We start from the raw sequence: 14,968 nt of genomic DNA on the forward strand, positions 1-14,968 counted from the left end.
TAAACGTGGAAAATTCGTCTTTCAAATGCTCACTGACTCATTCCATGACTATGTTTGAGAACTGAAGCAATGCGTCATGAAATTGGTTCATTCTTTTTGAATAAACCTGTATAATCTAATGGTGAAAGTTACATGATATTAGTTAAAAAAGCAAAGTAATGGAACTAATACTACAGCTTGTTCTTCGGGAAGAAGATGTAAAAGCTTTAGAAGGTGAAAATCTTTACAACTCTGGTCGTAGAATAATACAAGAAATACTAAGGAAAAGGTTTCGATAATATGCGTTACTTATTTCTTCTTCATATATTTAAATGGAAACTGAGTGTGTGTGTTGGTACCATGCAGGTCCAGGAGTCCTTCTCTGACAGCCAGCGTCTTGGTGCCATAAACAGGAAGTTCTTTTGAGCGTGCGTTTCCATGAAGAGTAATGATGGCTTTGTGTTGGAACGGCTTCTCCTCGGTGCCGATCTCCAGCACACCGCCATCTGTGATCAGGATGTTCTCTGCCTGCAGCTCGATGTTCTTCTCATCAAACACCAACTTCCCTCCTGATCATGACAAACAGGGTTTAATTTAGCGGCACTGTTGATCACTTACACAGCGAGGTTTATCTGCGACGTTTGGCAACTTGTTGAAATGTCAGATTCAGATGTGGAAGTTTGGATTTTAGATATTTATATACTCTTATTTATATCTGTATTTGAATGCTACTTTTTTTTGGAATGGGATAGTCGGACCATGCAGGTGTGATAAGATCACATGATGCTGTCAATCTCACTCTAAAGTGCAGATGTGTGATATTGATAGATCATGTATATGTTATATATATCTTATATTTTTATGCATGGTATGATTGTGTTAAATGATGCATATTTTATATTGTACTGCAATGTTGTGGAAGAGCACAACCAGGGACTGGAGTTGAGAATTAGCACTAGCTATAAACTCTGTATGTAGTCAGTGTAGGAGAAATCTGCATTATTCTAAAGAAAAGGACAAAGATCAAGACATCAGCGCATGCAAGCAAATAATTTCAGCTGTGAAACTTCATGATCATCTCATGATTTCAGTCAATTTGATTTTCATGTTAATGCCTCATTTACATGTATTAAATCCTCTGGTTTATTTATGACTTATTACTGCCAAGGAGGTTATGTTTTTGTCGGTGTTCGTTTGTCTGTCTGTTTGTGTGCAAGATAACTCAAAAAGTTATGGATGGATTTGGATGAAAATTTCAGGAAATGTTGATACTGGCACAAGGAACAAATGATTAAATTTGATCTGATCTGCCTTGGCGGAGGTCTGTGCTCTACGAGCGCTTTTCTAGAAAAGACAGCGCAGACCTCCGCCAAGGCAGATCAGATCAAATTTAATCATTTGTTCCTTGTGCCAGTATCAACATTTCCTGAAATTTTCATCCAAATCTGGGGCACTGATCTGCCTTGGCGGAGGTCGGCGCTCTCCAAGTGCTTCTAGTTTATGCATCATTTCAGCTGCAAACTTGTAACTATGTTTGACTGCATTGCCCCTGTCAAATTAATTAATTAATTAATTAATTAATTAATTAATTAATTAATCAATGCAAAACCAAAGATATGATTGATATAATATTTAACAGTACAAAAATATTAAATTCTACCTTTATATTTTCATATTCGCAACCTATGTTTGACTTTTTCAAGTCCAAAAACAGTTCACTGAGCATGTTTTTGATTTTTATTGTACTAAATAGTATATTTTTTCCAACCCTATTAGATGATTTTGATGATTTTTGGACCCAGTACATTGATAAAAAGGTTAAAGTAAAAAAAAAATGAATTAGTCAATCAGAAAGGTGAACTTAAAAGAGAGGGTATTGTGGTGTCAGAAACCAGTATTTTAATTAAAAGTATTCAATTTGTATTCAAAAGTATTTAATCTGTGAAGATTGTACCAGAGTAGCTGATTTTTTTTTTACTGGGAGAACCACTACAAAAAGACAAGAGCGCCCATGGAAAGTTTTCAAAACGTGGCGGACGAAAAATGCATGTGAGTGGAAATTTTGGACATTCTGGGAAATAATTTACATATTCTAGGATAAAGTTACATACTTATATATGATAAATTAATACTGGGAAATAGCTGCATATGTATGTATGCTGTCCAATCTAGATAGAGACCAGAAAAAATTTGACTCTATCATGTACAAAGCCAAAAAGGCGGCTCTAAGGCGACTAGAATAATGTTCTAAATATGGTAAAAAGGGAAGGTCTATTATTAAAACCCCACCTATTTTTGCGCAAAATGGTCTCCTAGAGCGAAAAAAGTCAGTTGTTTCTGCAGATATCAACTCAATGTTTATTTTCTGTATGAATAAACACTTTATACGGCTCCAATTCTGCTCGATCTCCGACTTTGACTTGACTGTGTGCATTTACTTGACAAAACTCCACTACATATATTACGGAGTACATAAATTCAATGTGCCAGAGTACAGAGTGGAAGAGCGTCAAAGGGACCAAAAGATGTCTCCCACTTGTGGCAGTAAATTTTACACGACAGTATGGCAAACATTTTTTATGTGATATATACAAAATAAGGAGTATTTAAAAACAGCCAAAACAGGCTCAGACCTCTAAGGGTTAACAGTGGTAACTGTTCTTCTCCTTAAAAAAAAAAAAAAAATCTGTTTATATACTAGAAAAATATCAAAGAAGAAATTGAAAGAATTGTAAAAAGAGAAGTCCCTTCAAATGTTTTGTTCTATTTACTTGGAGTCATACCGGTCAATGATTTTAATGCAGAGCAGAGATATATTTTACATATTTTACTACTGATTGCTAAAAAAAATAGTAACAGTAAATTGGAAGAGTGTCAAATCACCAACGGTAATAGAATGGAAACAAAGACTGAAACGAGTGTACACTATGGAAAGAATGACCGCATCATTACAAATGAAAATAGATCTTTTTAAGCGGAGATGGCACATGGTCGAAGACTATTTGTATAATTAAACTTTTTGGGTTGTTGACGAGAATTGCTCCTATAAGCCCTGACATGAGGTGTTTTGTATTTATATAGATGTGTGCATAAGTATACAAATGTATGAATATTTCGATACTTGGCAATGTATCTATAGATGTAGTATAATATCTGTAACAATAATAATACTATGTGGTGTAATTTATTTATTTTATTTTATTTTATTTTTTATTTATGTCTTGTCCCAGATGTTTTGTTCTGTTTTATATTATGCAAAAATCTAAATAAAAAGTTAATTAAAAAAAAAAAAATCTGAATGAAAATCTGATGATTAGAAATGTTTGTATATTTTGGAGTTGTCTGGCTGTTATTCCTTTTATAGTTGAAATTCACAGGATCTTGCCTCCAAAAATCACTTTGAGTATCAGATTGTTCTCTGACCAACTTATGTTTGTGCATGAAAACAAACAACATTCTTTCCTATAAAACCTTAATGGGCTGGTGTATAAATATTTTGTAAAAAGTAAAAGCAAAAGGAAATAATCCCTGTTTGTACCTTGAATGAGGAGCATTTTTAATACAGCGGTGTCAGTGTCCAGCAGGATGGTCTGGCCTTTAGTGATGACGGCAAACATGCCCTCCCCTGGTGGATCCAGACCCCCCCATGTGAACCTGGACGACCACACGTCAACGTAGGAGAAATCTGCATCATCCTAAAGAGAAAAAAAAAGGACAAATATGAAGAAATCAGTGCATGCAAGCGTATCATTTCAGCTGTGAATCTTCAGGATCATCGCATGATTTGAATCAAATGGATTTTCATGTTAATGTGTCATCTACATGTATTAAATCCTCTGGTTTATTTATGACTACGTAGCTACTTTGAGATGAAATTGAAGTCTCTTTTATGGAGAAAAACGGTTTTAAAAATCCATCTATAATATAAACCGCATCTTTTCAGTTCTAGTTTCTGTGTGAAATACCTCTGCATGTAAACATTACAATAACAAAGCATGTATCCTACTGTAATGTGTTATAATAGGCAGAGTTTTGAGAACACTTAGTTGTCATTTGGGTTTCATGTTTTTTAATTTGTATCTCTTATGTGGTGGTCCTCCTGATAGAAAAATAGTTTATGTTATGATCAATAGTATATAATTTTACGTAATGTTTGCATTCTTCAGACTGGATAATAAATAAATTGCAAATCAAAAACAAAAAAAAACCCTGTCTTTGCATTGACTTTTTTTTCCCAGTAAAAGTATTTAACCCTTTCATGCAAGAATTATGAGAACCTTAATCAAGATTTTTTTCCTGAGTGTTTTTATTCCTCTTTAGGCATGAAAAAAAAACAAAAAACAAAAAAAAAAAAAAACAATGTGATTGATTTTTTTTTAAAAAATCAACCTGTTTTTCATGGAGTTACAAAAATGTCCACTCAGCTACACCATGAATTTTATTCTTGAAGCAAAGAAACATGTATTTAAAACCCAATATCATAAAGTGATATGAAAACAGTGAAATGAAACCACGTTTAATGCAGCTAATCTGATGTTTTCTCACATTTTAACATATTCTAATACTAGTTATTACTCACTTCATGGAGATAATATGCAAAAAATAAATATTAACAATTGATTTCCACCCAAGAACCAATCAAGAACAGCAAAGTTACAGTAATGGTATGAATTGCAGTTTATGAGATGATGCAGAAGTGTCCACTGTGTTGGTTGATATGGAACTAAAACAACAAAACCCATGAATATAGAAGATTAAAGCTGTAGAGCAGGGGTGTCAAACTCATTTTAGTTCAGGGGCCATATTCAGCTAAATTTGAGCTGAAGTGGGCTGAACCAGTAAAATAATAACATAATATATAAATAATGTCAACTCCAAACTTTTCTCTATGTTTAAGAGCGAAAAAAGTAAATTTACATTACGAAAAGGTTTAAATCTACAAACTATCCTTTCAAACAATGTGAATAACATGAACAAACTAAAAAAATAAATGTAATTTTAACAATATTTTGTCTCAGTTTATCATTTCCACATGTACATTATAACTTACAGATCACAGTGGATCTACAAACACACAAAACATTTAATAACAGACAGAAATTTGTTAAAATTACACTTACTTCCCTTAAGACGTTTCAGGTTGTTCATATTTGTTCAGGTTATTCACATTTTTTGCAAAATTATACTTTGTTTCAGTGTAAATACATGAAAACATTTACATTTACAAAGAAAAAAAAATTGGAGTTATCATTATTTTTATGTTATTATGATAGTATTTTATTGGTCCTGCCCATTTGAGATTGAATTGTTCTGAATGTGGAACCTGAACTAAAAGGATTGGTAATATTTTAGTGTCATTTTTGCATTTCACAAATTCATCCCAAGGGCCGGACTGGACCCTTTGGCGGGCCGGATTTGGCCCCCCATGTTTGACACCTGTGCTGTAGAGTAACTGTCCACTGTAGTGACCACTATGCATGAAAGGGTTAATATTCTTCTGAGACCCAAGAAAGTGAAAATTTTAGCTTTTTTTTTACATTAAACAATTGTCTTGATTGGAAACTGCATAAAGCAACAGTTTTTTCAGATTCATTTTTAAAATCATTTTTAATTTTATTATTAATTTTTTTAATGGAATATCCTTTGCAATGGACAGCGTTTGCTAACCTCCTAAGACCCACCCATCCAGCATGTCCATGTGGGCCCCAGAAGGGTTACAATTGGGCTGCATATAAGGGTCCCATGTGGGTTTGTCTGAAGTTTCCATGGTGGCCCCACGTGTGTTTGCCCATATCGGAATCAGAATCAAAATTAGAATCAGAATCTCTTTATTGTCATTGTACCATGTACAGCGAAACTGAGGTAAAGCTCTCCATTTCAGTGCAAGAATTTACAGACCGGCAAAAAATATCAGTAAAACAACAACAAATATCAGTAAAAGGCACCGTTATTTACATTAAAAAAATAAAAAGTATTGCAAACTAAGATATTTGTAAAACATAGAATTTAACCCTTTCATGCACTGTCCACTGGAGTGGACAGTTCTTCTCCAGCTGTTCTCTTGTATATTGATGGGTTTTGTTGTTTTAGTTCCACATCAGCCAACACAGTGGACGCTTATGCACCATCCCATACACTGAAATTCAGATCATTACTGTAACTTTGCTGTTCTTGATAAACCTGATCTGCAGTAACATGTTTGAGTGTAAATCAGTTGTTATTTGTTTGACAAGAAGGGTTTTTTTTTGCATATTATCTCCATGAAGTGAGTATTACTAGCATTAGAATATGTTAAAATGTGAGAAGACATCAGATTAGCAGCATTAAAAATGTTTTTATTTCATTGTTTTCATATCACTTTCTGATATTGGGTTTTAAACACGTTTCTTTACTTCAAAAAATTAAATGCATGGATATTTTGTAACTCCATAGGAAAAAAAAAAAAAACTCGATCGCATTGTTTTTTTCATGGCTAAACACTGAAAAAAAAAATCTTGACTAAGGTTCTCATAATTCGTGCATGAAAGGGTTAAGTTATGCAAATAATATGAGAAGTAGTGCAAACGACATGAAAGATAAATATTGTGGGATAAAGTAGTGTGAAGAAGTCAATAATATGATATATTCAGGTCTCTGATTCTGATTCTGATATGGGCAAACACATGTGGGGTCACCATGGAAACTGCGGACAAACCCACATGGGACCCTGGCTGGGAAGCTGTGGGTTTTCTGTCCACATTTATGGACAAGAGTTTCACAACTTTATACAAAAAAAACAGAAAAGAAAACTGTCCACCACAAAGGACATTCCATAAACATTTAAAAAACTGTATCTGAATAAACTGTTGAATCATGATGTTTCCAATATAGGCACTTATTTAATAAAAAAAACAAAAAAAAAGCTGCTACTTTGCTGACATTTCCTGGGTTTAGGAGGTTAAGTAAAACTGTCAAACTTTTGTCCCCTACAGAGGATAAAAATGCATTGCTGGGTCCTGGGTCTCAGGAGGATATCAGAATACTTGTGTTTGTTATGATAGTTTTCCCTCAGAACATAAGGTTTAAAGGTGTAAATATAAAGTGAATGAGAAGTGGTCGATATTGAACATTAATCGACAAACTCATGGTCTTTATAAATCAACTTTTCATTACAAAATCTACATATTAATGACTATTTTTAGCAATAAGTTGAATAGAACCGAATCCTAGTAGGTAGATTTTACATCATTTCACCTGCAGATACAGAGGTGTTGGTTTTAAATGATTAAATAAATGACTAATCTCACCATTTTGGCGATGCCTCTGTTTCCGATGCTGACTCTGACTTTGGTGTCCTGGGTCTGGCGCTGGGCGTTCGTCACACAGATGATTTGTGTCTCGTTGGCGGACTGGACGTCACACACAGATCCGGCGATGGTTACGTTGACTTCGTTCATGTTTGTGCTGAGAGAAGGAAAAGCGAGTGAACACGGAGAACAAACGGGTACTGAGAGACTGAAAATTCAACTCAACTGGATAAAAACATCAAGTAATGGAAAATAGGCTTGAGATTATTAACCCTCCAGTGTGAAAAGACCATGTGCCGCAACAAAAAAGCTGCTGCAACTTGAAAGCGCAGAATTGAAACTCTCTCTGAACTGGAAATATGAGAGTTTTAATTTGACAACTATTCAATTTTACATTTATATGTTCAGAATTGCAACCTATGTTTACTTTTTGAAGCTCCAAAACAGTTATGTGTTTTTTTAAAACTTATTATTATTATTATTATTATTATTATTATTATTATTATTATTATTATTATTATTATTATTTAATTATTTAATTATTTATTTATTTACAGATAATTAAATGCTAAAATTAGGAAAAAAATATTTTGACTCTTGTATTAAGTTAGTGATAAAGGTGTAAAAGGACTTGAGGGGTAGGATTAAATAACTTTATACTTCTTCCTACTCCTTTTTGACCATGCAAAATTCAGACCTGCATGTACTTGAAGATAGATTCTGTCCATTTAAATGTTATTTTGTTTTTGTCTTATTTTGCTTTGTTTTGCTTTATTTTGTTTCTTTGCATGCTCAAAATAAATGAATACATAAATATTTTAATAAATAGAATAATTTTTCAATTTATTATACAATATTTTTGGTCACAACATGTAGATAAAGTAGGTTAAAATTAGGGATGTCCGATAATATCAGCCCACCGATATTATCGGCATAAAAATGTAATATGGGTGAATATCGTTATCGTTTTTTTTGCCTATCATTAAAACCGATAAAATAATGCCTTGATTTCACCGGCATTTACCGACGCGTAAATGAAGCATTGTTTGTAGCTGAAAGAAATGTGCAGTTTTCAAAATTGTACAGTAGAGTTGCCACACTGTAATAGACTCATGGAGGGAGGGAGAGAAAATAAATAAATATGGCATTTTTTCCACAACTTAAGTTGAAGTATGTATTCTTTGCACAGACAGTGTTTACATTTTGAAAGCCTTGTTGCATTTGAGAATACATCCAATGGGGCATCACAATAAAATTAGGCATGATGTGTTAATTCCATGACAGGAGATATGTGATGTTACCTAAAATTAGTTTAATACATACATATATCGGCAAGCAAATTTACAATGAACATTTAGTTGTTTTTCTCAGCAGGCACTACGTCAGTTTGTTTTGAAACCAAACATATAATGATGTCATAATCATACCTAACACTATTATCCATACCTTTTCACAAACTTTTGCCCATATGAGTAATCAGGAAAACAACGTCAAAGAGTGTGAGATTGCTGAATGCACTCGTCACACCAAAGGAGATTTCAAAAATAGTTGGAGTGTCCATAAAGACTGTTTATAATGGAAAGAAGAGAATGACTATGAGCAAAACTATAACGAGAAAGTCTGGAAGATACTGTTAAAGAAGAATGGGAGAAGTTGTCACCCCAATATTTGAGGAACACTTGCGCAAGTTTCAGGAAGTGTGTGAAGGCAGTTATTGAGAAAGAAGGAGGACACATAGAATAAAAACATTTCTATGATGTCAATTTCTTGCGGCAAATGAATTCTCATGACTTTCAATAACTAATTGGTCATACACTGTCTTTCAATCCCTGCCTCAAAATATTGTAAATTTTGCTTCCCCACCCTGTAATGTTGATGACATTTAAAATGAATATCTTTGTCAAAATTGATATAGAATGTCATAAAAAGTGAATTAAAAAAAACAAAAAAAATCAAATTAGCAAAAAACACCTGACCTGATTGAGAAAAACAGATGTCATTTTTGGATTTAGCGGTGCAAAATGGGTCCGAATTCAGTTGAAAAAAACCTAGACAACTTGCAAAAAACATTTTTTTGTAACCCAGTGTTATGTATTTATAAGGCCAGGGGTTAGACAGGGATAGGGCTGCGGAAAAAAGATGCGTACTTGAATTTGAGACATCACCCCACCCACCTCCACCTACACCTCCCGCTAAATCTCTGCCTCCTGCGTCTTTAAATAAAACTGTCAAAAATATCAATTCAATCTGGAAATTACTGAGTGCCAGAGGTAAAAACAAAAACAAAAAGATAAGATAGATGACACTGTAAAAGGCGATTGTATTATGCAAGTTGAGGCAGTTAATTCTTTACCAATGGTCCGTAATCAGGGAGTGGCCGTGCACTGAGTCATCTGCGGAGGTTTTTACCTGAAACCGGAGCCGCTGATGGTGAGCCGGGTGCCTCCAGCGGTGCCTCCTCTGCGTGGAGAAACCCCAGTGATCACAGGAGTGAGCTGGGATTTGTAGGTGAAGCCATCGGATACGTTGACAGCATCCAGAGGGTTAAAGACGGCAACTGTGCAACTGACCTCGGATGTGTTACCTAATAGGAGAGACAGACAGACAGACACAAAACAAACATGTTCACAGAGTCTCTAACCAGACTAAAATGTGCCGTCATCCATCACCCCTGTCCTATCTCTATTGTCTGTCTGTCATTTACTTCACAGACAAACACTTGACAGCATTCCTCAGTGTCTTCATTAGTGCATTTAAAGTTCAAGTTCGACAGGACTGCTGAGTCACAACCGACGACAAATGGATGAAAAAATACCTAAACTTCACCAGCGACTTTCCATAATAAATATAATACAGTATTTATTTATATTCATATGACTGACATTCTGTTTTTGTGTGTATTCAGCATCAGAGGTAATGTGTAAAATCAAGCCATTATTAATACATGATTCATAGGGGATTTTTAGTATTATCCATCCATCCATCCATCCATCCATCCGTTCATCCACCCATACACTCATCCATCCATACATTCATCCATCCATCCACCCATTCACTCTTTCATCTATCCATCTATTCATCGATCTATTCAACCATCCATCCATCCATCCATACACTCATTCATCTATCCATCTGTTCATCCATCCATCCATCCATTCATCCATCCATCCGTTCATCCATCCATCCATCCACTCATTCATCTATCTATCTATTCATCCACCTATTCATCCATCCATCCATCCATACACTCATTCATCTATCCATCTATTCATCCATCTATTCTCCATCCATCCACTCCATCCATAAACTCATTCATCCATCCATCTGTTCATCCATCCATCCATCCATACACTCATTCATCTATCCATCTATTCATCCATCTATTCATCCATCCATCCATACACTCATTCATCTATCATCCGTCCATCCATCCATCCGTTCATCTATCCATCCATACACACATTCATCTATCCATCTATTCATCTACCTATTCATCCATCTATTCATCCACCTATTCATCCATCTATTCATCCAGCCAGATCCATCCTCATTCATCTATCCATCCGTTCGTTCATCAATCCATTCATCTCATCCTACCATCCATCCATATCATTTTTTTTTTTTACTAATCCACTTAACAATCCACTACTTTATAAATAAAGTAATTTTGCCATTCTGAAATTAAAGCAGAAGTATACATTTGAAATTGCAATTTAACTATCACTTCAAAATAAACCAACAAAATCTCCTTTCATGCTTCTACAGTTCACAACGATTAAACTGATTTTAATTGTTATTATACTTATTATATGGAATAATCAAATAAATATGTCAAACACTTGTAACAAACTGTTGTATCCGCTGTCCTCTGATCATTAAAAAGTTTTTAATTCTCAACGCAGTCAAAATAGCCATTCTTTACTAAACATACAGCCTAGTGTTCCTGCAGTACATAAATATACATGTATATATTTTGTAAAGGATCTAGAAAACATACCGCTGTTCATCGGAGACATGCAGTACAGATGGGTTGATGTTGACATTTCTCTGTCGACTTCACATTCCTCGTCACAGATAAGCACAGTGGAGTGGTACGGGTCAAAACCAGAACCCTGGATGGACAGAAGAGCACCACCACCAAAACTACCTGAAACATATTAGAAAGAAAAAAAAACATTAAACTGCACAATAATATGAATATTCAAAAAAAAATATGCATCCTGGGTGTTTTATTGTCAAGTATTAGATAGAGAAGATTTTGGTTTGCAAATGTATTTAGCATTTATGCGTCTGTGGAAAATAAAGCAGTGTGTCATTCTATTTTTATTTTTTGGATTCAATTTACTGCTGAAATGGCTGTAGGGTGTTCAAGGTTGAGCTCATTTGTTCTACTTCATAAACTGGTGGTAATCGAATCCACAAAAATGCATCATATCATCTAAGATCATCATGTTTGTATCATCACTGTCATGTGACGCCATCTCAATATTTAGTTTCCTGAGCTCATAACAACAGACCTATTTGCAGCTTTGTTACAATGCTATTTCTAGGTAATCCAGGACTGTTTTAAAGAATTTATTTTGTTTAAGATGGGGGAGGAATTTTATCCATCCCTAAAATCATCCCTCAGTTTATCACAAACAGTTTTGGAGATATCTGAAAAAGACTCAAACCCAAAGACAAATCTAATATAATATTTTGCTCTGAAATTTATACAAGGATAAGTATTAAAGGAGTGATTTTTTTTTTTTTTAATGGAATTAGTGCATTTTTCAAAATTTCCCTGTGGTCTACATAAACTGTAAATGCTCTGCTTGGGTCTGAATTCTTCACTTAATTTCACTCCACAGGTCCATCTTCAACCCTATACTGAGTAATGACACCAGAAAGGTCGTTTTGAAGGCTGGCCCTTTAAATGCAAATGAGCCACTTCACGCCCCCCGCCCCTCCAGGTTGTTGACAGCGCTTTGTGTTTGTTAATACAACCAACAACTGAACATTTAGGTAATTGGCTCGAATTTGGCAATATTTTCAGGTTTTTACTACAACCACACTGCTGATAAACAATTATTGTCGTACTCGAGAAATGTTCGCGAAGTCTTGACCTTATATGTGCAAATGTCGTGACGTAACTAGTTATAGACGAAACAAACAAAAAAGGAATTAAAACAGGTCGTAGAAATCCAAAATGAATATAAAGTAGCTTTGCAGCACCTGGAGGGTTGAAATTCAAATTTTATGAACTATTAGGGTCCAAATAGACAATAAATGTATCAAAGACAAGGGGTTAACATGTAATTATTTTTTTCCTGGTTCCTGTAGGCAAGTAAAAGACCAATGGAACTTGTCATCCATCCTCCATGGTGACAGATCTCATATTAACCCTTACACTTCTGTGTGCAGAAGTCTTTTATTTTGCAGAATTCAAATTGCATTGTTCAACTTTAGCGTAAAAACTGACCCAGGACACTGGTGTCAATCAATATATGGTCAATAAACACATATGACCAGATTTTCAAAATGTCTTTGCTTTTGGTTTTATGTTGAGTCTGCTTTTTCTGATACACCCGGTAGAGTAAGAACAGGTAAACACAGGTACAACAGTTTATTTCAGCTTTGACTTTGCACTTGCTTACCCTCATTGGGCTGTGCCACCGCTGAGAGTCAGCTCATAGGTGAAATCAACACTGGACTGGGCGTACCTTTGACCTGGTGCTGAAGCATGACTGGGTACGTCCCTCCTGGGTTTTCTCCTACAGTACACTGGACCTGCGTGTCCACTGACTGAGGAGACGTGCAGGGCTCATGGTTATGGTGATGGAGACGAGCCTGTGGGTCGGTGCCAATCCTGAAACGGTCACTGGTGATGAAGAACGGCTTCGGCCCTGTGGGCAAAAAACACACACACAGAGACGGAGGATGAGGTGAAGGTTACACAAGATGAGATGGGTGTAACATACGCTGAGTCAGACAACGGCGGTTGTTTACTTATACTGTATCGCTGTAGTAACAGAAGGACAGTCCCATTTTATAACAGTGAGTTACATTTCTTACTGAAATGTGAGGTTTGTACAAAGTATTAGGATCATTACAGATACCAACATACTAAAGCTACAGTGAAAAAGAGAAAATACTCCAAAACTAGAGCCAACGGAATGCGGCTGCTGTTAGAACACTAAAGATTCTACAATAATCCACTACATTATGTGGTGAAGGGGTTATTTATGAGATTACGGTATAGTGAATGAATAATGGATCCACTTTATACGCTTTGAGTATGCGTTCATAGAAAGTGCTATATAACTCTAATCCACTATTATTATTGTTATTACTCCACCAGGAGGTTATTGTGATCGCTTTGCTTTGCCCCATCAGGGGGGGGGGGTCCCACAGGGGAGCCCCACTGATCGGCCCTGGCGGAGGTCTGCGCTCTCCGAGTGCTTTTCTAGAAAAGACAGTGCAGACCTCACGCCAGGGCCGATCAGTGGGGCCCCCCTGTGACCACCCCACCCTGATCACCACCGAAATTTAAATCATTTCGTCCTTGGCCACTATCAACATTTCCTGAAAATGTCATGAAATACATCCATAACTTTTTGAGTTATCTGCTAACATACAAACAAACAACATGGGGGGGGGGGGGGGTGGGCAGATCTGTCCTTGGCGGAGTCTGCGCTCTCGAGTGCTTTTCTTGTTATTATTATTATTATTATTATTATTATTATTATATATTATTATTATTACATTATGGCACTTTTTTTTTTGCAAAGTTGACTTTGGAAGGTTTGACTTGACTATGTGTTTTTTATGTATTCATTTTATGTGTGAAAGTCTGTGTCTGTAACTATTTAATGTACTGCTGCCCGTCTGGGCCAGGACACTCTTGAAAAAGAGATTTTAATCTCAAAGAGGTTTTCCTGGTTAAATAAAGGTAAAATAAAATAAATAAAAAAAATCGAATAATATACACCCAACTTGTGTTCCAAAGATTATGCATGGTACTACTTTGACATTAGAAAATATAATATCATACTTTTTCCATGGAATACCACCCCTTTACAATGGTAGAATTGTTTTTTATTGCAAAGGCAAATAAATAAATGCATATACTGAATGTAAATAATATTGACATATTACATTTGCTTTTCTTTATAAATCTTTTTTTTTCATTCAGGTACTTGTTTATAGTCTGTTTACAACATCTTGGGTTATTTTACATCATATATATGATTCATTTTACTGCAGCATTAATGTACATCATGCATGTTATGTCTGTACTTGTTCAATGTTGAGCTCATTTTAACTACTTTATAAACTGGATTAAACCAGTAGTTTAATTCACAGCAGTGCATCATAGATGAGATATTTCACATGTTGTACAAATCTTGTCTTAAAAGTGAAATTCTCCTGTTCTCTTTACGATGACTTTGCTCATTTTCTAGCTGTACTCTGCCGCGTACAGGATGTAGAGGAGCATGATTACCAGTGGAGGGGCTGACGGAGCTGACGACTGGAGTATGAGCTGCTGAGTAGTTGAAGTTCAGAGGAGGGTAAGACAGAGAAGACCTGGGCGTTGACGGTGACCACGCCCTCGCTGTTTGGAGGTGTCAGGCATCGAACCCAACTGGACGTCACCTCCTGAATCCTGCAGGGTTGCCCACCGACCATTACGCTTGTGTTTCCTGGAGCAAAGCCATTTCCTG

The 14,968-nt window shown here is 35.5% G+C and overlaps 1 protein-coding gene across 1 annotated transcript in view; it reads right to left on the minus strand.

The window, feature by feature from the left end:
- pkhd1l1.2 (PKHD1 like 1, tandem duplicate 2) overlaps nt 1-14,933 on the minus strand; it is a 79,715-nt gene extending 64,782 nt beyond the window's left edge. Inside the window, exons 1-8 of the mRNA XM_030147007.1 lie at nt 14,765-14,933; nt 12,968-13,150; nt 12,902-12,922; nt 11,263-11,412; nt 9,675-9,849; nt 7,266-7,422; nt 3,518-3,674; nt 339-548 (exon numbers count right to left, since the gene is read on the minus strand). Of these exons, the coding sequence (XP_030002867.1) occupies nt 339-548; nt 3,518-3,674; nt 7,266-7,422; nt 9,675-9,849; nt 11,263-11,412; nt 12,902-12,922; nt 12,968-13,150; nt 14,765-14,933 (1,222 nt within the window). The remainder of the gene's footprint in view (nt 1-338; nt 549-3,517; nt 3,675-7,265; nt 7,423-9,674; nt 9,850-11,262; nt 11,413-12,901; nt 12,923-12,967; nt 13,151-14,764) is intronic.
- Between the last annotated feature and the right edge of the window lie 35 nt (nt 14,934-14,968).

Source organism: Sphaeramia orbicularis, chromosome 11 (assembly GCF_902148855.1).
Source record: "Sphaeramia orbicularis chromosome 11, fSphaOr1.1, whole genome shotgun sequence".
Taxonomy (NCBI): Eukaryota; Metazoa; Chordata; class Actinopteri; order Kurtiformes; family Apogonidae; genus Sphaeramia; species Sphaeramia orbicularis.